Source organism: Erinaceus europaeus, chromosome 18 (genome assembly GCF_950295315.1).
Source record: "Erinaceus europaeus chromosome 18, mEriEur2.1, whole genome shotgun sequence".
NCBI classification, from domain to species: Eukaryota; Metazoa; Chordata; class Mammalia; order Eulipotyphla; family Erinaceidae; genus Erinaceus; species Erinaceus europaeus.
In genome coordinates this window covers 18,729,606-18,755,950 of record NC_080179.1, presented here as the reverse complement: position 1 = coordinate 18,755,950, position 26,345 = coordinate 18,729,606, and the positions used below count along the sequence as shown (strand labels likewise).

At 41.8% G+C, this 26,345-nt stretch overlaps 1 protein-coding gene across 2 annotated transcripts in view; it reads left to right on the top strand.

Moving 5' to 3' along the window:
- Nucleotides 1-1,445: 1,445 nt before the first annotated feature.
- Nucleotides 1,446-26,345, top strand: part of PDK1 (pyruvate dehydrogenase kinase 1) — a 40,146-nt gene continuing 15,246 nt past the window's right edge. Inside the window, exons 1-8 of one of the 2 annotated variants that reach the window (XM_007527209.3) lie at nt 1,446-1,783; nt 5,398-5,539; nt 7,554-7,625; nt 11,746-11,930; nt 12,205-12,300; nt 13,998-14,075; nt 15,850-15,926; nt 21,591-21,689. In XM_007527209.3, coding sequence (XP_007527271.2) covers nt 1,582-1,783; nt 5,398-5,539; nt 7,554-7,625; nt 11,746-11,930; nt 12,205-12,300; nt 13,998-14,075; nt 15,850-15,926; nt 21,591-21,689 — 951 coding nt within the window. In that variant the 5' untranslated portion in view covers nt 1,446-1,581. The remainder of the gene's footprint in view (nt 1,784-5,397; nt 5,540-7,553; nt 7,626-11,745; nt 11,931-12,204; nt 12,301-13,997; nt 14,076-15,849; nt 15,927-21,590; nt 21,690-26,345) is intronic. The other variant, XM_060177710.1, reaches the window with a different exon arrangement.

Genomic DNA, 26,345 nt, shown 5'->3' with positions numbered 1-26,345 from the left:
AGGTGTTGTAGTCAGGAGGCTGTAACCATTGAAAGCTTTTCTGTGTGTCCCTACCTTCCTTCTCTCCCTCCCTCCCTCCCTCCCTCCCTCTATCTCTCTCCCTTTTTCTTTTTTTTTTTTTTTAATTTTTTAAAAATCATCTTTATTTATTTATTGGATAGAGACAGCCAGAAATTGAGAGGGAAGGGGGAAACAGTGAGGGAGATGACAGAGAGACACCTGCAACCCTGCTTCACCACTTGCAAAGCTTTCCCCCTGCAGATGGGGACCAGGGGCTGGAACCTGGGTCCTTGTGCATTGTAACATGTGCTCAACCAGGTGCGCCACCACCACTCGGCCCCTCTCTCCCTTTTTCTATTCTTTTTCTTAGAGAGAGAGAGAGAGGGAAAGTGATAGAGATATAGATAGATAGGCAGAGAGAGAGAGAGAGACCACAGCACCAAAGCTTCCTTCAATGCAGTGGGGGCCAGGCTTCAACCTGGGTCATAACATGGAAAAGTACCACACAGTCCAAGTGAGCTATTTAGCCATTATTTTAACAACAAGCCTCCCACCCAGCCAACCACGGTAACGTGCACTTAACCCTCCCTTCACGGGACATGCTAATATGTATTTGAAAATATGATATAACGCTTTAATGCCATATTGGACCCCACAGTATATTTTGTAAGAGAAGATATCTCATATCTGAAAGAGACACTACTGTGTAGCATGTGGCGTTTTTTGTTTCCAGTCACCTGGTACATGACCTAGTATGTACAGCAGGCACTCAACAGGTAGTCGTAGGATGAACTACACTTACCCAGATTGATAGGGATCAAAATATCGTTGGTGGTGTAACACACATACAAGAGACACCAATCCTGCTTTCGAACCCATCACCTCAACCTACACATGCTTCCAGGTAGTCAATGTCCTCTTTGAGGTTAATACACTAAAATACAAATACAAATACAAATACAAATAAACAAAAACAAAACATCTCATTTTTTCAGCATATTTTCACATATACCACTAACTGCTCTGTGTGTGTTTATACACAATCAGCTTCACATTCTTAGAATAGTAACTGTTTAGTCTAATTCATGACAAAGCTCTGACTTTTTCTGGGGGGAGGACGAAAGCGCCGATTAACAGTGCAGCAGCTGACACATGGGTACAATTTCTCATCTCCCCAGAGCTGCTTGCAGCACACTCTCACGCACAACTCAGGTCCCTTAGCAACAACCAGAACGAGGCCCGCAAGGTTCCGTTCACCTCTTCCCGCCCCCTCGTTGCCCAGCCTCGGTGTATGGGATCAGCAGAGAGGACCCAAGGCTGGGCTTCCAAGGCTGGGGGAGCGTGATCCGGTCCCGCCCAGCCACGCGGAGGCCGCGGCGCGCTCCCCGCCTCTCTCCTTCCGAGCCCGGGCTCCGCCCCGGCGCGGGGGGCGGGGCCGGGCGGCGGCGAGGGGGCGGCGGCCGGCGCGGTGACAGCGGCTCCCCGCCTCCGCGGCCCGCCACGTCCCTCACGTAGGCCCGGCCGCGGCGGCGCGGAGCTGCGACCTGCGCCGGAGCTGCGGCTCCTTCGGCGGGGCTCGGCATGAGGCTGGCGGGGCTGGTGCGCGGAGCCGCCTCTGCCGGGCCGGGCCCGGGGCTGCGCGGCGCCCGCTCCAGCGTCAACCGCAGCCTCACGTCGGGCTCCGGCGCGGGCGCGGCGTCCGAAGGGAACATTCCGGGCCAAGTGGACTTCTACGCGCGCTTCTCGCCGTCCCCGCTCTCCATGAAGCAGTTCCTGGACTTCGGTGAGTGCGGCCCGGGCCTCGGGCCTTGTGCGCGGCCCGGGGCGGGCGGTTGTGGCCGCCGACTCACTGGGCCAGACCCGCGTTGCTGCCCGGTTGTCTCGGGCGCACCCCCGCTCCTCCACGTCGCCTCCTCCCGCGCCGCAGGTGCTTCCTTCCTTTCTCCCAAGTGCTGGCCCGGGCAGGCCGGGTAAATAACCAGGGGTGTGTGCCTTACTGCCTGTGGCTGAAAAGCAAACCCTGGGCGGCCGAGGGCAGAACGGCCGCCGGCTCTTCAGCTCTGGGGGCGCAGATCTCCAGCTCTGGGGGTGCAGATCAACTCTGGGGGTGCAGATCTTCAGCTCTGAGAGTTCAGATCAACTCTGGGGCGCAGATCTCCAGTTCTGAGAGTTCAGATCAACTCTGGGGCGCAGATCTTCAGCTCTGGGGGTGCAGATCAACTCTGGGGCGCAGATCTTCAGCTCTGGGGGTGCAGATCAACTCTGGGGCGCAGATATTCAGCTCTGGGAGTTCAGATCAACTCTGGGGCGCAGATCTCCAGCTCTGGGAGTTCAGATCAACTCTGGGGGTGCAGATCTCCAGCTCTGGGGTGTGCAGATCTCCAGCTCTGGGGGTGCAGATCTCCAGCTCTGGGAGTTCAGATCGACTCTGGGGCGCAGATCTTCAGCTCTGGGGGTGCAGATCGACTCTGGGGCGCAGATCTTCAGCTCTGGGGTTGCAGATCGTTGCTGGCGGCCAGCGCCCCACGCCGAGTCAGGGTTAAGAGGCACCAAGTCGTGTTGCGATTCAGAGGAAAGGTGAGAAATGCGCCGTGTTTGCGTTAAGTTAATTGCATAAAACTAATGTGAGACGGGAAACAGGTTTTAACTGTCCACGGATTTCGTAGAACGCTTTCTTTGCCACAGGTGGTTCCACCAGCCTCTCATTTTTTCAACAAATTAGTCTTGAGCACGTGTGAAGTGAGTGAGGGCAAGATGTTGTGAGGTTTCATACCACCCCCACCCCCACCTTGAAGCACAATCCACTTTCTTGTTGTCCTGATAATTGCTTCCTGTTCTCTCTCTCTCTCTCTCTCTCTCTCTCTCGGAAAGATGCAACTGTTTGCAGAGGAAATCAAAGGCATTCATTTAACTTTGAGCTCTGATACGGGGTTGGGGGGTGGGTTGGGAATGGTCATTGAGGGAAAACCGTATACTAAAGTCATACAGTTGCAGCAATAAAAGTATCTTCTGCATTGAGTGCTGTAAAGCCACAAAGGGATCACATTCAGGCCAGAAAGATACCTGCTGGCAACTTTTAACTAAGAATTGTGGTTTACAGTGGCAACTGATTTTAATCACTTAAAGTCTTCAGTTGTGTTTTTTTAAGTTTTAACACAAAAATGTGTTTCTTTGATATTGTAATTACTTTTATTGACAACCTCATCGCTTTTTTCTTCTTTTTTTCTTTGTTTTGCTCTGCTTGCCTTTTTTGATAAAATAGCAAGATTATATGGTTGAGTTTTTTTTTAATATTTATTTTTCCGTTTTTGTTGCCCGTGTTGATGATTGAGTTTTTATATGCGTGGAACTGCTTGCCAGAAGACATTCCCCAGCTGTTTTTTTTTTTTTTTATTGTTCTAGTTATTATTGTTATTGATGTCCTGGTTGTTGAATAGGTCAGAGAGAAAAGGAGAGAGGAGGGCAAGATAGAGGGGGATGTGAAGCGACTCTTCTACAGGTGGGGAGCTGGAGGATGGAACCGGGATCCTTACTCCAGTCTTTGGGGCTTTGCACCACATGCGCTTAACCTGCTGCGCCACCGCCAGACTCTCTTCCTAGTTGTTCTGTTGAGCAGCTTGATGTCAAAGTGGAAGAAGGAGCAGGCTGCTTTCCAGGAATCAGACAGTTGAGTGGGAACTGCGGGTTTGGAGGGTTTTGAGGTGTGGGGGATGGAGGCTCCAGGATGGTTGGTGAACAGGCCATTGGTATTATATGCCTGAAAGCCCCCTTGCACTTTGACTGTTTGTGGTAACTAGTATAATGGTTCTCTCTAGACCCTGAATTTCCCATAAGTATGCAGAAGTTCTGGATTTCTTAGACATGCTTTCTGCCTTTTATAAGCCTAGAGTTAAATAGATTTGCGGGGGCCGGGTGGTGGTGCACGTGATTGAGCGCACATGTTACAGTGTGCAAGGACCCAGGTTTGAGCCCCCAGTCCCCACCTGCAGGGAGAAAACTTAACAAGTGGTGAAGCAATGCTGCAGACGTGTCTCTCTGTCTCTCACCCTCTCTATCCCTTCCTTCCCTTTCGATTTCTGACTGTCTCTATCCAATAAATAAATAAATAAAATTAAAAAAAAGATTTTCAGGGGGCAGGCAGAAGCACAGCATGACGGAATCCCGGTTAGAGCCCCTGGCTCCCCACCTGTGTTGGGGTGGGGGGTTAGTGTTCCCCTTCAAGGCCAAGGTCTTGAAGCAGGTCTGCAAATGTCTTTCTCTCCCCTTCTTGGTCTTCCCCTCCTCTCCCAATTTCTTTCTGTCCTATCCAAAAACAATGACAGCAATAACAATAGTAATAACAAGGGCAACAAAATGAGAAAAATGGCTTCCAGGAGCAGTGGATTTGTGGTGCAGGCACTGAGCCCCAGAGATAACCCTGGAGGAAAAAAAAAAAAAGATTTTCTTGTACAATATATCTCCATGGCTTAATTTTTTAATTGAGGGGGTTAATGCTTTACAGTGCATTCATTGACATAAACATACAATTTCATTATGTACCAGGCCCCCAAAGTTTTTCCCTCCTCCTGCCTCCTCAGAGTCCTTTGCTTTGGTGCAATATACCATGTCCAGTCCATGTTTCATTTTGGCTCTCCCTCTCCATCTCTACTTTATTAACTCCAGCTGATAAGTGAGATCATTTGGTCTTTAACATGTTATATTGCTAATCTGAAAAACTTTTAAGAGTAGTTTGGAAATTGGCCTCATTAGGTAATTGTTACACATTATAAACAAATGTGAAATCATTACATTGTAAACATGGAACTAACATTATAAACAAATGTGAAATCACTACATTGTAAACATGGAACTAACACAATATTGCATAACAATTAAAATGTATTTTGTGGGGGAAAATGAACATTATGTGTATATGTAAACATATTTATGCTCACAACTTACTCACAAAGTGTATATAGAATGAACAGCATGTTGAATTTCACCAATTATAAAATCAACTACAATAATAAGGATTTAAAAACCAAAAGTGGAAAAAAAAAAAAAAGAATTGGATTTTCTAAATGATAGCGGCAACAGGTCATAGAGGCTCTGGGGGCCTTGCTGCTAATAACTGCACCTTGATCAGGCTTGTTTGAGTTATCTGGGTTCTAAAATGGGAAATTCCAGTTTGGGTTTTAGAAACAGATGGGCAAATAACTTCATTGCTTTATAAAGTCATTGGAATATCAGGAGTTAGAAAGCCATTCAGGATGCCTCTCAACACTAGAGACTTATCTCATTCCACGCTGCCTCTTCCTCGCCCTGTTGTTAAGGTGACCTTGTCAAATAACTGCCTGCCTCTTGGCATCTGCTGTATGGTTTTTACTTACTGCCGTGTTCCACCACGTCTGCTTTCAGGATCTGTGAATGCTTGTGAAAAGACCTCCTTTATGTTTCTGCGGCAAGAGTTGCCTGTCAGATTGGCAAATATAATGAAAGAAATAAGTCTTCTTCCAGATAATCTTCTCAGGACTCCATCAGTTCAGTTGGTACAAAGCTGGTAAGAGCCCTTGCAATTTCAGTGTGCTTGTTGACTCGGGGTTGAAGCAAATACGTTTCTATTCTTTAGCAGAATTTTCTAGGGAGTAGGGAATTGTCGGCTGTTAAGTAAAACTGAGTATCACCACTGTATGGATAAAAGAAGGAAGCTAATCTTTTTTCAGATGTAATGCTAAGGGGTAGTGAAGAGGAAACTGTAAGCCCATAAGTTCTAGTTGACGTGCTTGGACACATGTGACACACAGGTACTCCCAACAGAAAAAAAAATAACATTAAAGGAAGAGAATATTTGTCTCTGATGAACAGCAGACAAGTGCTAGCATCTTGACTAAATAAGAAAAAGCGATTTTTGAATCCAAGAGAATGCTCTCTCTGAGACAGAAACCATTCTGAATCAGAGAGACGGCTCAGTCTGCAGGTGGGGAGATGGGGGTTCGAACCGGGATCCTTACGCTGGTCCTTGCGCTTTGCACCACGTGCGCTTAACCCTTTCTTTCTTTCTTTATTTTATCAGATTACTGCTCAGCTCTGGTTTATCATGGTATAGGGATTGACAGTTACTTTGCATAGCCACTATGATATCCACCTTTGCCCCCATGACATATTTTTCTGTGCAAAAAATTCATCATGACTTTTCTAACAACCCAATATTTTTTTATAAGCTGAATTTATTTATCTTGAAGTATGTCTTTGTAAATCACTAAGTTAACATCTGTAACCTATCATTTAAAAAGGAGTATCTACAAAAGTTGTTGGCCTTACATAGAAACTTTGATCTCTTCCAAAAATGATACTAGAGATTTGAGTTTGCACATATGTATGCGGACCTAGATACAACCTTTCTTGCTAATGTTACTGATTTAAATGTGTTATTTTCTTAAATACTGTACACTTAAAGCAAGAGTTGGCCAAGCTTTTGGAATTAGAAAAAAAGTTAAGCTGAAAGGCATTAATTACCCAGTCATGAATCATGGAAATCCTTTTAGGCATTATAGTTTTTGTTTTATATTGAGAGAAACTAATCAGACATTAATTTTAAAACATGATCCAAAGGAGTATATAAATCTAGTCTATAAGATAACTAACTAGATGTTCTGTAGTCTGTGTATAGTGTAGTTGGAGACACAGTTTATGTAAGAGGCATTTCTTTAGGAACTGTGATGAAATATTAAGAACATAATTTTTTTCTGAAAATTTATTCTTATTTTTGAATTTTTCATTAGAAGTAGAGTATGCTGCATTTTAAAATCTATGTCCAGTATGTCTTAGATACTCAATTATCTCTTGAATAAAGAGCCTTCTTTTTCCTGCCAGTGAAGAGAGAATGAAAGGTTAAAGCAAAAGAGTGGACACCAGAATCCCTTGACCTTGGAAAGGTTAAAGCAAAAGAGTGGACACCAGAGTCCCTTGACCTTGGAATGGTTAAAGCAAAAGAGTAGACACCAGAGTCCCTTGACCTTGGAATGCTCGAGAAAGCAATGAGGCATGTGGGTTATCAGAAACTGCATTCCAAACCAGTCTAAGGCTTTACAGATTTTGAAGATAATTTCATTGTCCCTGATCAGCTGCTAAACTAGGACCATTGCCGATAACTTGCCAATAGACAAGTGAGAGCATATCTTGGAATACTGAAAGTCACTGAATATGGTGGTGAGGTGTCTTAACTTTGGTCTTTTCTACATTTGTGATTGAGAAAGTCACTTGGACTGGACACATAGCTCACCTGGTAGGGCATGTGCCTCACCATGCATGCGACTCAGCCTCTAGCCCTGTCACCACATGGGAGATGCTGTGGTACATGTGTCTGTCTCTCTATGAATAAGCAGCCAGGAGCAGTGAAATCGGGTGTGACGCTCTGGCTTTGCAAAAGAAGGGGAAAAAAATGTTCTTCAATCATACTTCATAGCACCACTCTAAATTAAAAATTCAGAAATGTAATGAGAATTTTCACAGTAATGAACTTCCCACATATTAAAAAAAAAAACACCTATCTATCCTATTGGTTGGCATTTTAGGTATATCCAGAGCCTTCAGGAGCTTCTTGATTTTAAGGATAAAAGTGCTGAAGATGGTAAAATAATTTATGAGTAAGTACACTATTTAATTTTGTTCAGAACATGATTTTTATGTCTTTGACACAGCACATAAAGATGTAAATGTATTGAGTTTGAACCTGCTATTGGGCTACGTTAGGACAGTTGGTTAACTTTTAGTTTCCCAATGCTCTAGAACATATAACAGTATGTTTATTCATAGCTGCTTCTAAGGTAATAGCACAGGTCAGTGAAGTATGATAATGAGTTCCTGTGTGATAATCAGTGGAAATACAAACTGGTCTGCAGTTCCACATGGACAGTCGGGGCCGGGTGAGCACTAAACTGGAGAGTGCATGCTTGTACAGGGAAAAGCTGTTCAACTTTAGCTGATCATTGCCATGTAGAAATGCTACTCAGAATGTCTGATTTGTTTGTGTATTTATTATATTATTATTCCTTATTATTTTTCACCAGAGCATTACTCAGCTCTGGGTTATGGTGGTGCCGGGGACAGAACCTGGAACTTTTGGTGCCTCGGGCCTGGAAGTCGTTTTGCATAATCATTATGTTAGCTCCCCAGCCCTGTGTGTATATTTAGAGAAAAGCTACAAGTCTAGTCTTAGTTCATTAATTTATCAGTAGGTATGGGGAAAAAGGCATACCTCTGGCATGTGAACTAGAAACCTCACTTACGCAGTCCTGTCACTTTTCCTTATCCTTCACAAGTCAAGCTTTTTATTTTATATTTTATTTATTAAAAAAAAAAAGAGTTATAGAGAGAAAGGTAAAGAGAGATAGCTCTGACTTACAGTGGTGCTGGGAATTGAACTTGGGACCAGGAAGCCTCAGGTATGAAAGTCACGTAACCATTATTATACTTCCCCAGCCCATAAGTATAGATTTTTTTAAAAAAAGATTTTATTTATTTATGAGAAAGATAGGAGGAGAGAGAAAGAACTAGACATCACTCTGGCACGTGTGCTGCTGGGGATCGAACTTGGGACCTCATGCTTCAGAGTCCAAGGCTTTATCACTGCGCCCACCTGCCGGACCACAAGTATAGATTTTTAATGTAAAATCTTTCAATTTTGAAAGATGAGCAACTAAAAGAAATTAAAAACACTAACTACTTAACAGCAAAATTTCTAGTATATGTCTTGCAGTTTGTAAGATAAAATAATATAACCCAAGTTAATATAACATGCTTACCAGAATTGATAAATCCAAGTAAAATCCCTTTGGATACTGTTTTATTTTTATTTTTTTAACATTTATTTCTTTTTGTCACCCTTGTTTTATCGTAGTTATTATTGTTGTTATTGATGTCCTCGTTGCTGGATAGGATAGAGAGTAATGGAGAGAGAAGAGGAAGACAGACACCTGCTTCACCACCTGTGAATTGACTCCCCAGCAGGTGGGGAGCTGGGAGCTCAAACCAGGATCCTTATGCCGGTCCTTGCGCTTTGTGCCACCTGTGCTTAACCCGCTGCGCTACCGCCCGACTCCCTTGGCTACTTTTCTTAACTCTACCAAAATTATCGCTGGGGTCATGCTTCCAATGAGTGTTAATTAAATTATAAAGACCACAGCTTTTTTTTTTTTTTTTTTTGTCCTCAGTCTCCTACACATTTCAAAAGCTGTTTTATAGGGGGCTGGGTGGTGTTATACTCAGTTGAACACATAGTTACCATGATCAGGGATCTGGCTTCAATCCCCCAACCCCCCATCCCTAGGAGGGAAGCTTCATGAGCTGTGAAGCAGGGATGCAGGTCTCTCTCTCTCTCCCCACCCCACTTCTCCATCTCCCCCATCTCTTCCAATTTCCCTCTTTCCTCTGTCCTATCAAATAAATAAATTGAAAAATTAAAAAAAAACAATAAGGTTTACAATGGCAGTTCTCAATCTGGAAGTATTGTCAATAATTTGGGCTGTTAAGATATTGGGTTGTAAGAAAAGTCATAATGAATTTTTTAATGTCTTTTCTATGCGAAAATGTGCCATGACTTTTTACATCAGCCCTAATAATTCACTGAGGTAGTTCTTCTGCTTTGCCATGCACACACCCCTAGGTCCAAGCCTAATTCTTTTACATTGTAGAAAGGATTTTTGTCTCTACTTCTGTCTCTCTCTTTTTTTTAAAGAAAATCTATTTATTTATTCCTTCTTGTTGCCCTTGTTGTTTTATTGTTGTTGTTATTGATATCATTGTTGTTAGATAGGACAGAGAGAAATGGAGAGAGGAGGGGAAGACAGAGAGGGCCAGAGAAAGATAAACACCTGCAGACCTGCTTTATCGCTTGTGAAGCAACCCGCCCTGGAGGTGGGGAGCCTGGGGCTTGAACCAGGATCTGTCTCTCTTTCTACCTGAAAAAAGGCCAGAACAATGAAGCCCCAGTGAGGACCAAAAAAAAAAAAAAAGTGCTAAGTGCCTAGGTATGGAACAGACTTTATGGAAGTGATGACATTTAATTTTAAAAACAACTCTTGAGCAAAATAGAGTATAGTATTTAGGCAGCAAATGTGACAATGACAGATATGACAATAATTCTTCTTATTTTTTTTTTCCTCATGCAGCTTTATTCCTGCTCGTCCTGGGGTGGCCACTGCTCGCAGCAGCGGGGCGACCATGCCTGCCCTTAAGAAACAGTCCCCCAGGCAGTGGACCCCCCCCCCCCCCCAGAACGACAATAATTCTGTAAATCAGTAGTCCCTCTAAAGTGGCAAGTTTAAAAAGTACCGCTTTCTTATTCCCAGTTACCCTCTGTCATATCACCCAGTTTTTTGTCCGTGTACATAAGCACTACCTGTTTAAAAAAACAAAAAAATCTTAAGGCAGCATTAAGGTCAGGTAACCATCAAATGACAGAGTCCAGGATTTGGATCTTTTAGCCATACTTACTTAAAAGCAAAACATTATACAAGAAAATATAAAAACAAACAGTGGTCATTCATAGATGAATCTAAATATATATATATATATATATGGTGAGCAGTTAAGGAGAATAATACGGTTTGGGTTTTTAAAGAGAGCTAGGTATAATAAAAAGAGTGACTAGACATGATAACTGGTTTCTTTCTTTTGTGTTTGTATTTTGGATTAGCAGTTTGGGTTTGAAACAGATTGCTAACTAGGAATTCCAAGAATGTTTTGAGCCAGGACTCTCACTGGAGTGAGTTAATAGTGCTCAAGATGATGCACTCTGGGAAAGCACTCCTTGGAGAGAGTTCTGATGGATGCACATACAAACAAACTAGTTTTTGTTACTCTGCAGTTGACTATTTTTCTCAGTTATAAATGCACCACATGCTAATGTCTTCCACATGACAGAAATGGGATGGCTGAATGATCTCAATTTCTTCTTCTTCTTTTTTTTTTAATGGTCTACATTTTTCTTTCATCTCTTAAACTCAAGATAAATGAAATTGGAGCCATTCTCTAAACTTCTGTTATAAGCGATACTTTCTGTCTTCCATCACTAGGGGATAGTTATAGAAAACAAACAGGATTAGGGGCTCATTCATCTTTATTCTTTTCAGAGCATGTGTTCCCTAGAAGTAAACACTCAGTATTCGCTTTTTTTTTTAATTCCACTGGAGTGAGCAGATGAACTCAGCTGGTACTTGTTAAAGGGAGCCTTCACATTTTTAGGAATGTGCTTTGTGGAAGTCTTATTTTTAGAAATTTCAGAAAAATAATTGAATTTTAAAAACTTAATTTTTATCCACATCTATCCACTTTGATAGATGTGGTGTATCTTGTGATCAAAATATTTAAGTAAGTACTAGAAAACATAAACTCATGCTCCCTTTGCTGGGAATTTCTTGATGAGTATAGCTGATTAAATCTAGATTGCAGGGCTGGATGGTGGCGCACCTGCTTGAGTGCACATGTTACAGTGCGCAAGGACCCAGGTTCAAGCCCCTGGTCCTAACTTGCTGGGGGAAAGCTTCATGAGTGGTGAAGCAGGGCTGCAGGTGTCTCTCTGTCTCTCTTTCTACCATCCCCTTCCCTCTTGATTTCTGGCTTTCTCTATCCAATAAATAAATAAATAAATAAAATTAAAAAAATAATAATATGTGAGTGGTGATGTGACTAGCAGAAAGAACCACATCTCCCAATTATTTTTTTTTAAAAAATCTAGATTGCAATGTTAAATATTGGGCCATTTAGCTTTACAGATACTGTGATACGGATCAGGAACCGACACAATGATGTTATACCCACGATGGCCCAGGGTGTGATTGAATACAAGGAGAGCTTTGGCGTGGATCCTGTCACCAGCCAGAATGTTCAGTACTTTCTGGATCGTTTCTACATGAGTCGCATTTCAATTAGAATGTTACTCAATCAGCACTGTAAGTGTCTGCAAGTCAAGAGAAGTGTTAGTATATTTGAACTCTGTATAAAAGCTTCCCTTTGATGGAAACATTTAATTTGACTTTGTTGTAACTTAAAGTAAATAAACTGTCCTATTAGAAGGGATTTTATATTTGATATGGAACATGCTGCATGCCTAGGGAAGATATTTGTTCTACTATTTGGTACTGTTTAGAGAAATAGTATTCAAATCTGGAAAAGGGCATTGGCTATTTCACTTACTCTGTTTTTTCTTTTTCATTTCTTTGATAGCCTTATTGTTTGGTGGAAAAGGCAAAGGAAGCCTATCTCACCGAAAGCACATTGGGAGCATTAATCCAAACTGCAATGTTGTTGAAGTTATTAAAGGTAAATAGTCACATTTATTTGTTTCAGAAAGGATGCAAAAATCAAAGTTGTCAAATGTTACTTCTTGTTATTAAGACAACAAATTATATAATGAAACAAGATGGTTAAGGCAAGTGCTTGTAAATGAGTAATATACTCATTTAATGAGTAAAATATTCAGACTATAATTATAAAGTAAAAGCTTTGTAATAACTATATATGGGGTGACTATTATGCTGAGAGAATGCTTTGTTAGGTAAATTTTGGTGACACTGTGAGGTTATCTGTTTCACTTAAAAAAAATCCAAGTTCCTACTCACCCTTTGTAATTACCTATGCTAGGAGCTATAATTCATAATATCTAGTTTTACATTTCTCCCTTTTTTTTCTGTCTGGAACATGTGCCTACATACATACATAAATACTAGTCTTACATTGTTGCCCCTTTTTTGGAAAGTCAAGGTATTTTATATCCATCTTCTATATGTTTAAACGCACTATGTCAGGTTTAGTACACAGGGATATACAGTGAGCTTTTGAGTGATAGTATCAAAATATATCAGTTCATCCTTCTACTGATAGGAATGTAGATTTTAATATTTTTTTCTATTACAACTATACTGCAGTGATATTTTTGTATATGTGCTGACTTTTGTCAATAGTTTCATGGTGGTATTGTAGAATTAAAAGCACTTAAGGGAGCTGGGTGGTAGCCCAGCGAGTTAAGTGCACATGGCACCAAGTACAAGGAACAGCATAAGGATCCCTTTAGGGGTCTGTGGCTCCCCACCTGCAGGAGGATCACTTCACAAGTGGTGAAGCAGGTCTGGAGGTATCTGTCTTCTCCTCCTCTCTTGATTTCTCTCTGTCCTATCTGGCAATAACAACCACAGGCAACACAACAAAAAAAAAAGGGGGGGGGGGAATTGGCCTCCAGGAGCAGTGGATTCATGGTTCAGGCATCGAGCCCCAGCAACAACCCTGGTGGCAAAACAAACAAAAAACACTTAAATGCATTTCATTTTCTAATTTTTTATATCTCCCAAAACATATTAAATAGTGATGTCTATTTCTTAAACTTTCAGCTCTAAATATTTACTACGTGTATTGCAAATATTTTCTTCATCTTAAGAATATTTATCTTTGGGGGTCGGGCACAGCCGGTTAAGCGCAGCTGGCGCTAAACACAAGGACCTGCATAAGGATCCCAGTTCCAGCCCCCGGCTCCCCACCTGCAGGGGAGTCGCTTCACAGGTGGTAAAGCAGGTCTGCAGGTGTCTGTCTTCCCCTCCTCTCTCCATTTCTCTCTGTCCTATCCAACAACGAAGGACATCAACCATAACAATAATAACCACAACAAGGGCAACAAAGGGGAGGAAAATGGCCTTAAGGAGCAGTGGATTCACGGTGCAGGCACTGAGCCTCAGTGATTTCACCGTGGAGGCAAAAAAAAAAAAAAAAAGAGTACCTTTAACATTATAGTGTCATTTTTTCATATGGATGGGTTTTTTTAAAGCATATCTGTCATTTTTTAAATTTATAACTAGTCAACCTTGTCATGTCTTACAACAGCCTTGTCCAAACTAAAATTGCTTACTATATTACTTACTTCTCCTATAGAGAATTTGAAAGTTTCATTTGTTAGTACTATTATCATCTTAATTCATGAAAGAAATAAAAACTTATTTAATTCTTTTTTTTTTTTTGATTCACACTAGATGGCTATGAAAATGCTAGGCGTCTGTGTGATTTGTATTATGTTAATTCCCCAGAACTAGAACTTGAAGAACTAAATGGTAAGAGTGATGCTATCTTTTCTTTAATAAATGGTATTATAATTATCAGAGAAGAAATTGGATTCATTTTCATTCATTTTTTGTTTCAGATATAAAAATTGAAAGAAAGCAGTTACGTTAAGTGTGTGTGTTGTGTGTGTTCAGATTCTTTCTGGGAAACATTGTGGCTTTTTCTTCCCTCATCGTCCTTATTTGCAGTTGATAACATTGATTCTAATTTGTTTTTTATTTTCTGGTTAATCTAGGAAAAAATAGTCGCAAGATAATTATGCTTGTTTTTTTGTTAAGGAATTCAGTGTCTTAGTTTATCTTTTTAAATTTCTTTTTTTTAAGAAACATTTTTTTTTTCATCTTTATTTATTGGATAGAGACAGCCAGAAATTAAGAGGAAGGGGAAGACAGAGAGACGGACACAGAGAGACACACCTACAGCCCTGCTTCACCACTTGTGAAGCGTTCCCCCTGCAGGGCTCGAACCTGGGTCCTTGTGCACTGTAACATGTGCACTCAACCAGGTGTGCCACCACCTGGCCCCATCTTTTTAAAATTTCTACTTCCTGTATTGTAAATAATTTTTATTGTCAAGGAAGTAAAAAAAAAAAAAAGGAGGTATAGAAGAGGGAAGGCAGTGAGTGGGCATTTTTCATCTCCTCTCATTGCATTTTTTCTCTGTACTAGATCATTTGAGGCAATAAAGGCTCAGATGCTTCGAAAGGAAATTACTTTTCTTTCTATAGGCAGGGTAGTTTGGTCCAGGGAAAAGTATTTCCAAAGTTAAGATAACCCTTTTAGAAGAATAAAATTAAATGGACCTTTACGGAATCATATTCTAGACCTTAGCATGAGAGAGCTGTGGATGAAATTAACCAGTTGAAAATATTGACTTGCTGGTAAAGTCATGACCCATTTTTACATAGAAAACAGAAAAAAAATGTCATGACTTTTCTGACAACCCAATAGTATTACTTGGTGTTTTTGGTTAGAATAATATAACATTCAGTAAATAAGAATCATAATATACAAATAAGTAAGTTAGAAATTTGAACTGCCTTTGAGCCATTTCCAGATACTCCCTCTATGTTCCCAAGGAGCAATTTATTCAGATGTGAGTCTAGTTTATTAGCAGAATTAAAATACTAAAGCCTAGTGAGTTTTGCTGCTTTGCTGTACTGAAAGTTCTGTTTTACACACTACCTGTCCACCCCTCCTTCCCCCACGGACTCCTTTGAATGCTTCAATATAGAATTAGCATCCCTGGAAAATTGATGCTTCCTAAATATTTAATTCAAAACTGTATCCATGGGGACTCCTGAATAAAACAGCATTCTACTAGGGTAAAATAGATGTTTAAATGGCTTTAAAATAGATACTGACATAATCAGATTCTGAAATTTATAGACTTTAACATTTCTTTTTGGAAAGTAAAAATTTGATGTTAAGCTTAGGTGTTTACAAAACTCAGCATCGGGGTCGTAGCTCGGTGGTAGACCATTTGGCTGCAAAACTAAATATCACGATGAACATTGGGGTGACTGCTGGTCATAGTGTTATGCAGGCTTGTAAGAAAGACTATAGAGCTGGTGTTTTCACTCTTCTTTCTAAGTCTCTGTGAGAATGGGATTCAAGCACTAATATGGTGAGGGACTGGTGTGGTATCTGCCCCTAGATAATACTTTCCTCCATAGTAAATGTTTTCATCACTACCCAATTTATTCTTTAATATGCCTTAAGCCCATCTCTCTGTACTTTTATATTTTTCTCTTCTGCTCTGTAGCAAAATCACCAGGACAACCAATACAAGTGGTTTATGTGCCATCCCATCTCTATCACATGGTGTTTGAACTTTTCAAGGTTTGTAAAATAGTATTACATAACCTTTATGAGTTTTCTTTTTCGGGGATTAGGAGTCTGCTCTGAAAGTTGCTTGTGTAGCTCAGTTTCATTAAAAGTGTCATTTCAGGTTCACTGTCGTGTCTTACTGCTGGAGACCAGTTTTTTGTCAGCATTGGTGGTGGTGGTGGTGGGAGCCCTTTGACATACTAGTATGCTCACACTGTGGAATCGGGAAGACCTGGGTTTGAATTCCACTTCTTCTGTTTGATATGTATTGATCTTGGTCACGCCATTCACTCAGCTTCTCTGAGCCTTCGTTCCCCCTCCCGTTAAACAAAGGTGACACTGTTCCGTTATTATGTAGTGTAGTGACCGTACATTATAGGTGGTCCATAAAATTATTTTCCTGTTCATACAAGAAGGATTCAAAAGGATGATTATTTATTTATTTTATATTTATTTATTTACTTTCCCTTTGGTTGCCCTTGTTATTTTTTATTATTGCTATAGTTATTGTTGTTGTTATTGATGTCGTTGTTGTTGGATAGGACAGAGAGAAATGGAGAGAGGAGGGGAAGACAGAGGGGGAGAGAAAGACAGACACCTGCAGGCCTCTTTCACCACCTGTGAAGCGACTCCCCTGCAGGTGGGGAGCCGGGGGCTCGAACTGGGATCTTTACGTCCATCCGTGGCTTAGCGCCACCTGCGCTTAACCTCCTGTGCTACTGCCTGCCTCCCCAAAAGGATGATTATTACCTTTCCACCTTTAAAAGTTCAGATTTCCACTGTTCAGTGTTCCTCCTTCTCCTTACTCCTCTCCGTCCTCTTCCCCGTCCTCCTCCTCCTCCTCCTCCTCCTCCTCCTCCTTTTTCGTCTTCTTTTTGATGTTGCTGTCACAAGGGCCCCACTGCTCTGGAATTACTTTTTCAGATAGAAGCAGAATCAGGGAGAAAGTTAGCACAGTACTGAAGCTTCTCCTGGTATAGTGGATTCTTGGTTTGAGAATATGACAGCAGCTGGGTTACCCAGGTAGAGCTAGCTTAGTGGGCCAACACTTTTTTTTTTTTTTGGAGTAATTTATTTATAATGACTTATAAAGCTTCCATTGTTGTATTTGATTTCTACAACAAATTTTGAAAGCTAAATAAAGTTAGGTAGTTAATTTATTTTCTTGACAATATTTGTTGGTAGACAGGAAAGTGAGGCATGAGGAGTGGAACAGGTCCCTGTGGCTGAAAGTTACTCCCCAAATCAAGTCTGTAGTTTCTCTGGCTTTCATTGAATTTCTTCAGCCAGCAGCAAACAAGAGCTAGATTTCATCCTGATAATGAAGAAAACTGCACTGCTGGGGCTCGGCAGTGGCACAGCCAGCTGGCTGAGCACACACATCATTACTATGCGCAGGGACCTGGATTTGAGCTCCCCACCTGCAGGGGGGATGCTTCAGAAGCAGTGAAGCAGGTCTGCAGGTGTCTCTCTCTCCCTCCCTCTCAGTTTCTCTCAGTCTCATTAAATAGAAAGAAAAAGCCACTAGGAATGGTGGATTGGTAGTGGTAGCACCAAACCCCAGTGATAACCCTAGTTGCAGTAAAAAAAAATAAAAGGGGGGGAGGGGGCTGGGTGATAGCCAGGTTAAGTGTACACAATATGAAGTATAAGAACCCGCACAGAGATCCTGGTTCAAGCCCCCGACTCCTCACCTACAGGGGCCTCACTTCAAGTGAGGTGAGCAAGTCTGCAGGTGTCTTATCTTTTTCTCTGTCTTCTCCCTCCCCTTCTAATTTCTCTCTGTCCTATCCAAAAAAAAAAAAAAAAGGCTGCCAGGAGCAGTGGATTTGTAGTTCAGGCACTGAGCCCTAGCCATAACGCTGGAGATAAGAAAAGAAAAAGGAAGAAAGAAAAGAAAAATACAATGAACCACAGAGAAACTGACTAAATTTTTTTTTTTTTAGAACAGCAAGGGTTTGAGAGTACTCTTTTAAAACAAAGAAAGGGAAAACACATAGTGTGAAGGACTTGCTGTGGTTAATTGCAGCAGAGCCAAGGACTCTAAAAAGGGGACACAGGAGGGTGTATGTGAGGGTTTTGGGGACCCACTTCAAGACAGTGGAGGAAGACTTGCAGCTGGTCAGAGGAGCGCCACACAGCCGCATCATGGGGAGAGAAGCTATTCATGTGGCAGCTGCCTTGGAAATCATAAAAATCCCCCACTAACGTGATCTAAAGGGGAAAAAATGCCTCAAAAACAAAAGAATGCTCTTTTATTCTAAAAACCACATGAATGTATTTAATACCTTAGAAAAATCTCCCTGAATAGCAAAATAAGTAGGAACACTTAAAGGATTAAAACTTTCCCCTAGGGAGTCGGGCTGTAGCACAGCAGGTCACAAAGCACAAGGACCCATGTAAGGATCCCGGTTTGAGCCCCGGCTCCCCACCTGCAGGGGAGTCTCTTCACAAGTGGTGAAGCAGGTCTGCAGGTGTCTATCTCTTCCCCTGTCTGTCTTCCCCCTCCTCTCTCCATTTCTCTCTGTCCTATCCAACAACGATGACAACGATAATAACAATAAAACAACAAGGACAACAAAAGGGAATAAATAATAATAAAATATTTAGAAAATAAAAATAAAAACAACTTTCCCCTTGAAATTTTAGTTACATAAAGATCCTGTAACCCATGTTGCTTAATAAAAGAGTGTTCTTGTATTGCACAACAGCTTTTCCATTATGTTAAGAGTAACAACCTTCGGGAGTTGGGCAGTAGCGCAGCGGGTTAAGTGCACGTAGCACAAAGTGCAAAAACTGGCCTAAGGATCCGGATTCTAATCCCCAGCTCCCCACTTGCAAAGGGGTCCCTTCACAGGCGGTGAAACAGGTCTGCAGGTATCTGTCTTTCTCTCCCCCTCTCTGTCTTCCCCTCATCTCTCAATTTCTCTCTGTCCTATCCAACAACGACATCATTCATAACTACAACAATAAAAAATAAATAAACAAGGGCAACAAAAGGGAATAAATAATAAATAATAAAAAAAAGAGTAACAACCTTCACATAGAACCTAATTGTAAATGGCCTTTGGTAGAGGTGACCAAAGCTCCTTCTTGGGGATTAATACCACTGAGTGGTGTACCAGTGCCATACACCCATATTTCTAAATTCAGTTCTGGTTTTGCCTTTTTAATTTGATCTAGTCTTATGAATTTGTACATGTCATTTTAGGGCATAACATAGTGTATACTCTGTTTCCTTTAAAAATTTACTGGGGCCAGGCGGTGGCGCAGTGGGCTAAGCGCAAGGACTGGAGTATAGATCCTGGTTCAAGTCCCCGGCTCTCCATCTGCAGGGGTGGGGGGGTCACTTCACAAGCGGTGAAGCAGGTCTGCAGGTGTCTATCTTTTCCCCTTTCTGTCTTCCCCATCTCTCTTGATTTCTCCCTGTCCAACAATGACAACAGCAATAACAACAGTAACGATAACAATAAAGGCAACAGCAATGGAAAAAATGGCCTCCAGGAGCTGTGGATTCCTTGTGCAGGCACCAAACCCCAGTGATAACCCTGGAGGCAAAAAAAAGAAAAAACCTTATCAAAATAGAGCAGGATAAATAGTATAATGGTTATGCAAACAGACTCACACCTGAGGCTATGAGGTCCCCCAGTTCAATTCCCTGTACTACCATAAGCCCCAGCTGGGCAGTATTAAACAAAAAGTTAATCAAAACAGTTTTTCAATGTAAAACACCTTAGTTTTTTTCCACTAATGGTAAATTTGATTCTTTTACGTATCATGATAATTATTGTTGTTAATATTCAGTACAGGTGTCATGCAGTGGTGCACCTGGTTTAGTGCACGTTACCTTGCGCAAGGACATATATTCAAGCCCGAGGTCCACATCTGCAGGTAGGAAGCTTCACAAGTGGTGAAGCAGTGCTGCAGGTCTCTCTCTCTCTCTCTCTCTTTGCTCCAGGGTTATTCTGGGGCTTGGTGCCTGCACTATGAATCCACTGCTCCTGTGGCCATTTTTTTTCAGCCCTTTTTTGGGGGGTGGATAGGACAGAGAGAAATTGAGATAGAGAGGGAAAGAGACAGAGAGACACCTGCAATAGACCTGCTTTACTGCTTATCAGGCAATGTCCCTTCCCCTCTTCCCCTTCACATGGATCCTTGTGCCAGTCCTTACGCTTTATATTATGTGTGATTAACCTGGTGTGCCACTGTGTGGCCCCACTCTTTTTTTTTTTGTCTCCAGGGTTATCGGTGCCTGCACTACAAATCCACTGCTCCTGGAGGCTATTTTTTCCTTTTTGTTGTCCTTGTTTATCATTGTTGTTGTTATTATTGTTGTTGTGATTGCTGTTATTGTTGGTAGATAGGACAGAGAAAAATTGAGAGAGGAGGGGAAGATAGAGGAGGAGAGAAAGACCTGCTTCACTGCTGTGAAGTGACCCCCTCCGCAGGTGGGGAGCCAGGACCTCGAAGTGGAAACCTTATGCTGGTCCATGTGTTTTGTGCCGTGTGCATTTAACCCTCTGCACTACTGCCCGGCCCCCTCTTTTTAAAAAATTTTATTTATTTATTAGATAAAGACAGCCAGAAAGGGACGGGGGGTGGTAGGGAAGGGAGAGAGACACCTGGAACACTGCTTCATCACTCGCAAAGCTTCCTCCTGCAGGTGGGGACTGGGGACTTAAACCTGGGTCTATGCGCATTGGCGACGTGCGCTCAACCAGGTGCACCACCACTCGGCCTCTCTCTCTCCCTCTCTATCCTTCTTCCCTCACAATTTTCTCTGTCTTATCAAAATAAATAAATAAATAAGAAATATATTCAATACAATTTGATTTTTCTTAAAATAATAATAGTTAAAATGGTTCTAAGTAAGATTTCATATAATATTCATCACTTACAGAAATTACACAAGTATTTTGATAGAGATTTCATTTATCATGGAAACTAGTTCTAAAAGTGTCAGAAAGGGGTTTGATGTGGCATACCTATTTAAGTGCACATATTACTATGTACAAGGACCTGGGGTTAAGCCCCTGGTTCTACCTGCAGAGGGAAGCTTTACGAGTGGTGAAGCAGTGCTGCAGATGTCTCTCTTTTTCCTTCTCTATCTCTTACTCATCTATCAAATAAAAATAAATAAAAACAATTTTAAAAAAAGTATCAAAAAGTCTGGTTTTGAGAAAATATGTAGAATTTAGTTGGGATTTTTATTTATTCCTTTTTGTTGCCCTTGTTGTTTATTCTTGTGTCATTGTTGTTGGACAGGACAGAGAGAAATGGAGAGAGGAGGGGAAGACAGAGGGGGAGAGAAAGACAGACACCTACAGTCCTGCTTCACCACTTGTGAAGCGACTCCCCTGCAGGTGGGGAGCTGGGGGCTCGAACTGGGATCCTTACGCCAGTCCTTGTGCTTTGTGCCACCTGCACTCAACCCGCTGCGCTGCCGCCCGACTTAGTTGGGATTTTTAAATCAAAGTATCTCTCAAGTCTTCCAAAAGTGACTAGTAATGTTGTTTTTTTTTTTAAATATGGCTACAAGAATGATAATTCTTTAGTGAGTTTCTGTTGAATTGAAATTTTGTTCTAAATAATAGAGCAGATGTATGTGAGTACTGTAATCACTTTCTCCCTTTTCCTCCCAAGTTGTAGTTGTAGTATGACCCTAATATGTTTCAGAATGCAATGAGAGCAACGATGGAGCACTGCGCTGACAGAGGTGTTCACCCACCTGTTCAAGTCCATGTCACACTGGGGCATGAGGATTTGACTGTGAAGGTAAATGTCTCTCTCTCTTTCTTTCTTTTTCTTTTTTCTTTTAAAATCAGTATACAGGTATGCACATAATTACTATATGGCATCAATTATACTGTTCTTAGTTTTAAAAATTCCTTTTTTTTTTTTTTTGCCTTCAGGGTTATTGCTGGGGCTCGGTGCCTGCACTACGAATCCACTGCTCCTAGAGACCATTTTTCCCATTTTGTTGCCCATGTTGTAGTTGTCATTGTTGTCATAGCTGTTGTTGTTTTTGGACAGGACAGAGAGAAATCGAGAGAGGAGGGGAAGACAGAGAGGAGGAGAGAAAGACACCTGCAGACCTGCTTCACCGCTTGTGAAGAGACCTCCTGCAGGTGGGGAGCCGGGGACTCGAACCGGAATCCTTATGCCAGCCCTTGCACTTTGCACCATGTGCGCTTAACCCGCTGTGATACCACCCAGCTCCCCAAAATTTCTATTCTATTGTTTAATTTATTCAGCAGTTTATAGAATTAAGTCAGTTTTTGTTCTGCTCCTTAATCCAGATGATTCAAGTTAAAGTAAATCTTAGAGACAATTTATCAGTAATCACAAATATTGACTTGGATATCAGCTTCTCAGTATAGTCTATAATGTTTAGGTATTTGCAATGTTATGTAGATAGTATATAATTAAAAGAAATGGTTGTCATCAGGACTTCATTGCTCTGTGGCCCGGCCAGTGGGGCGGTGAACAGGGGCTAGGAACCTCGGGACCAAGAATGACAGGCACAAGAGACATGAAAGAATGACAGCAAGACAGGATTCTGATCAAGCTGCAAAATTTTATTGTGTTCACAGGCATTATAAGGCTTTGGGGAAGGGGGGAAGTGCTGGAGGAGGAGAGGAGGGGGAGCAATCATCAAAAGTGGAATGTTCCTTGCAACATACAATGGCCGAAACCATGTTTGTTACCACAACTATGTGTTGTGTCACTTGATTTCTGATAAATGGTCTACCTGAAGGGAAATGGTCTGCCCAGGGGGAAATGAAAACTTGTCTCGAGGGCTTCCATTGTTTCAAAGCTTATCAAGCAGAGAAATGGCTCCTGGCAGCTCTGGGCCAGCTTATTCAGACTGAAAGAGACAGAGAGAGAAATGGAAAGATTTGACAGCATCTAAGCTTCCCCCAGTGCTGGGGGACCAGGTAGGAACCTAGGACTCATGTATGGCAAAGTGATGCCCAGCTGAGCTATCTTACTGGCCCTCATTTTTCATTTTAAAACACCTTCATTTAAAAGATTGCTTTTTGGGAGTCACACGTGGCGTGAGGCACAAGGACTGGCGTAAGGATCTCAGTTCTAGCCAATGGCTCCCCACCTACAGGGGCGTCGCTTCACAGGCGGTGAAGCAGGTCTGCAGGTGTCTATCTTTCTCTTCGCTCTCTGTCTTCCCCTCCTCTCTCTATTTCTCTCTGTCCTATCTATCATCAACAACATCAATAACAACAACAATAATAAAAAAGACAACAAGGGCAACAAAAGGGAATAAATATATATTTTTAAAAAAATAATCTTTATCTTAAAAAAAAAGATTCTTTCTTTTCCACTTCAGTTAGGAGCTCAGGCCATTTTATTTTCAGTTTTGCAGATAAAAAAGTGCTTGTAGGCCCAATGAACTTTTATATCTGAGGCCCCCAGGGTTTCAGGCTCTGTGTCTGGCCCTACCCTGTGCTCTGAGTCCATCCCCTGCTCCCAACTATGTTTCTTATAAAACCTTAAATCTCTGAAAACAAACAAGAAACTAAACAGTGATTAGCTCACAGTGAGTAAATGCCACAGGACTGAATCCCAGTGCCAAGTCTTTTCCAATACATTATTCAGTTCCAACACATTATTCAGATAACCTAGTTCCTTAGGAAGATGATGGTGTTTCTACTTTTTTAAGAATAATTTTAAATATGTCACTTTGAGTATGATCTGTTCCTTTGTGAATCTCTTCGAGATTATACTTGGAGTTTGATGAGCTTCTATTTCATCACAGTTGTGTGTGTGGATGTGTGTGTATGTACACGCACACATATGAGAGAGAGAGAGAGAGAGAGAAAGTGATATATAACATAGGTCTTCATTACTCCAGGCTGACTTTTTAGGAAAGAAAGATGAGAGAGGAAAGATACTAAGCACAGTGCCAAAGCTTCCTCCAGTGGAGTGAAGAACCAATGTAACCTGGGTTGTGTGCATGACAAAACAGGCACCTTCCCAGCTAAGCTATCTCGCCACCTTTTCAAATATTCTTTTTTATTTTTTAATTTTTTTATCTTTATTTATTTATTGGCTAGAGACAGCCAGAAATCGAGAGGGAAGGGCGTGATAGGGAGACAGAGAGACACCTGCAACACTGCTTCACCTGCAAAGCATTCTCCCTGCAGGTGGGGCTGGGAGCTCAAACCTGGGTCCTTGTGCACTCAACCAGGTACGCTACCACACGGCCCCGTGTTCAAATTTTCTTTCTGCCCCTGCTCAGTTCTCTCCTCTGGAACTCTCAATACGCACATGTTAGTACACTTGATGGAATTACATACATATCTGAGGCCCTGTTTGTTTTTCTCCTGTTTCCTTTGCTTTTCAGGCTCTAGTTTCAGTTGATGATGTCTTCTCTGTTGCCAGTTCTTTCTTACATGGTAAAATCAACTGTTGAGCTTTTCTGGTGAAATTGGACATCTCAGTTACGATACTTCTCAGTTCTTTTAACTTTCCACGTGGTGGTCATACATAATGCTATTTATTGGTTTGTTTGTTTTTGCCTGTGTGTGTGTGTGTGTGCGTGTGCGTGTGCGTGTGTGCGTGTGCGTGTGCGTGTGTGTGTGTGTGCGTGTGCGTGCATGCACGCATGTGCAGGGTGGTGGGGGTGATGGTGACTTTTAGGAACAGAATCTGGGACAGGGACGGGAAATAGCTCACCTGATAGGGTAAACACTTTACCATACGTGAGTACTTGGGTTTGGACTCCTAGTCACCATAGCAAACACCATACAAAGGGACAGCTTCACAAAGCTTTGGAGAGGTGCTGTCACAGAGCTTTCTTCACTGTCTCTTTCCCTCTTTGTCTCTCCCTCTACCTGCACAAGAAGAAAAGAGTCTGCAGGGAGCAGTGGAAGCAGGTAGGCATGGAGCCTCAGAGAGAGCTTCTGCTTTGCCAGGCCTGCAACCCACGTTTGAGCCTCTGCAACGCAACCTGGCACGACAGCAGTGGCAGAATTATCGGCGTGGTGGTGCCTCTTCCTTTCTCCTTTCTTTCTCTTTCTTCTGAGAAAGTTGATCCAGAGCCAGTGATGTTATATAGATGACCAAAAAATAAATTGAATTTTGGTTTAATTCCAGAGTTCTGGACCAAGTTGATTCTGACAATACTCGCCTTTTCTCTTGGTGATGAAGGAGAAACTTTTTGGTTCTCTTTTCTCTCCTAGTTCCCCAGGTACCACCGCTGCTCTTCCTTCTTAACACTTACTCCAAGTCCCATTCCTTCAATATGCACCTAGTCATAGGTGTCAAGGCTTTATTGTTTGTTTTGACTGGAGCTTTGAAAGATCATTTCTTCAATTCTGTTTTTGAAGTTTCTAATGATATGACTTGATTTAGATTTTTTTTTAAATCTTTCTACTAATTGGGCTGAGCCCTTTAGCATGTCTGCTGCTGCCTTGATACCTTCTTCTATACTGTTTCTTTTTCCGATGGTCATATTAGGGGAATCTTCAGCTTTATGGAATGATCCACTGATTTTTAAATCTCTGACCTTTGTCTTGTCATATATTCTCGTTTTAAAAATTGCCAAGTTCTTCTACTGAATTCTTATTTTCATCATCTTACTATACATTTCCCATAATCTCTTCATTTCTTTGTGTGTGTGTGTGTGTTTCACTCTTGACTATTCATTTAAGAGTGAGACACAAATAATTATGTGGCAATACTATCTGTTTGCTAAAAACAATAAGTAACGTGAATGTGTCACTTTTTCTTCAGCTCAGATGCCAGTGTGTGTCTATTTTTGACTGGTTATGTGTCAGCTATTTGTTCATTAAAATTTACTTGACTGGGAGTTGGGCGGTAGCACAACGGGTTAAGCACACTGGCACGAAGCGCAAGGACCAACGTAAAGATCCCAGTTGAAGCCCCCGGCTCCCCACCTGCAGGGGAGTCGCTTCACAGGCGGTGAAGCAGGTCTGCAGGTGTCTTTCTCTCCCCCTCTCTGTTTTCCCCTCTTCTCTCCATTTCTCTCTGTCCTAACAACGATGACATCAATAAAAGCAACAATAGTTACTACAACAATAATAAAAAACAACCAGGGCAACAAAAGGAAAAACAAATAAATGTAAACAAAAAAAATTACTTGACTATGTCCCCTGTTTCTTCTGTGCTGGGGCTTTACTTTTGCTGTAACATGGTATTGCTTGTCCTTGTTTCTGTGCTCCGGCATGCTGCCTGCAGCTGCTTTCCATTACTCAAGGTTAGTAGTCACTATGGCTCAGGAGCCAGAAGACATATAGACTCAGCAGACTCATTCATTGTTGCTGGGCAGGCTTTGCTTAGGGACTCTGTTTGATATAGAGAAAGATTCGTGATGACTCAGCGAGGTTCCACTCCTAAGCATATACCCCAAAGGACTGAAGACAGATGCTCATACAAAACTTATATGCATGT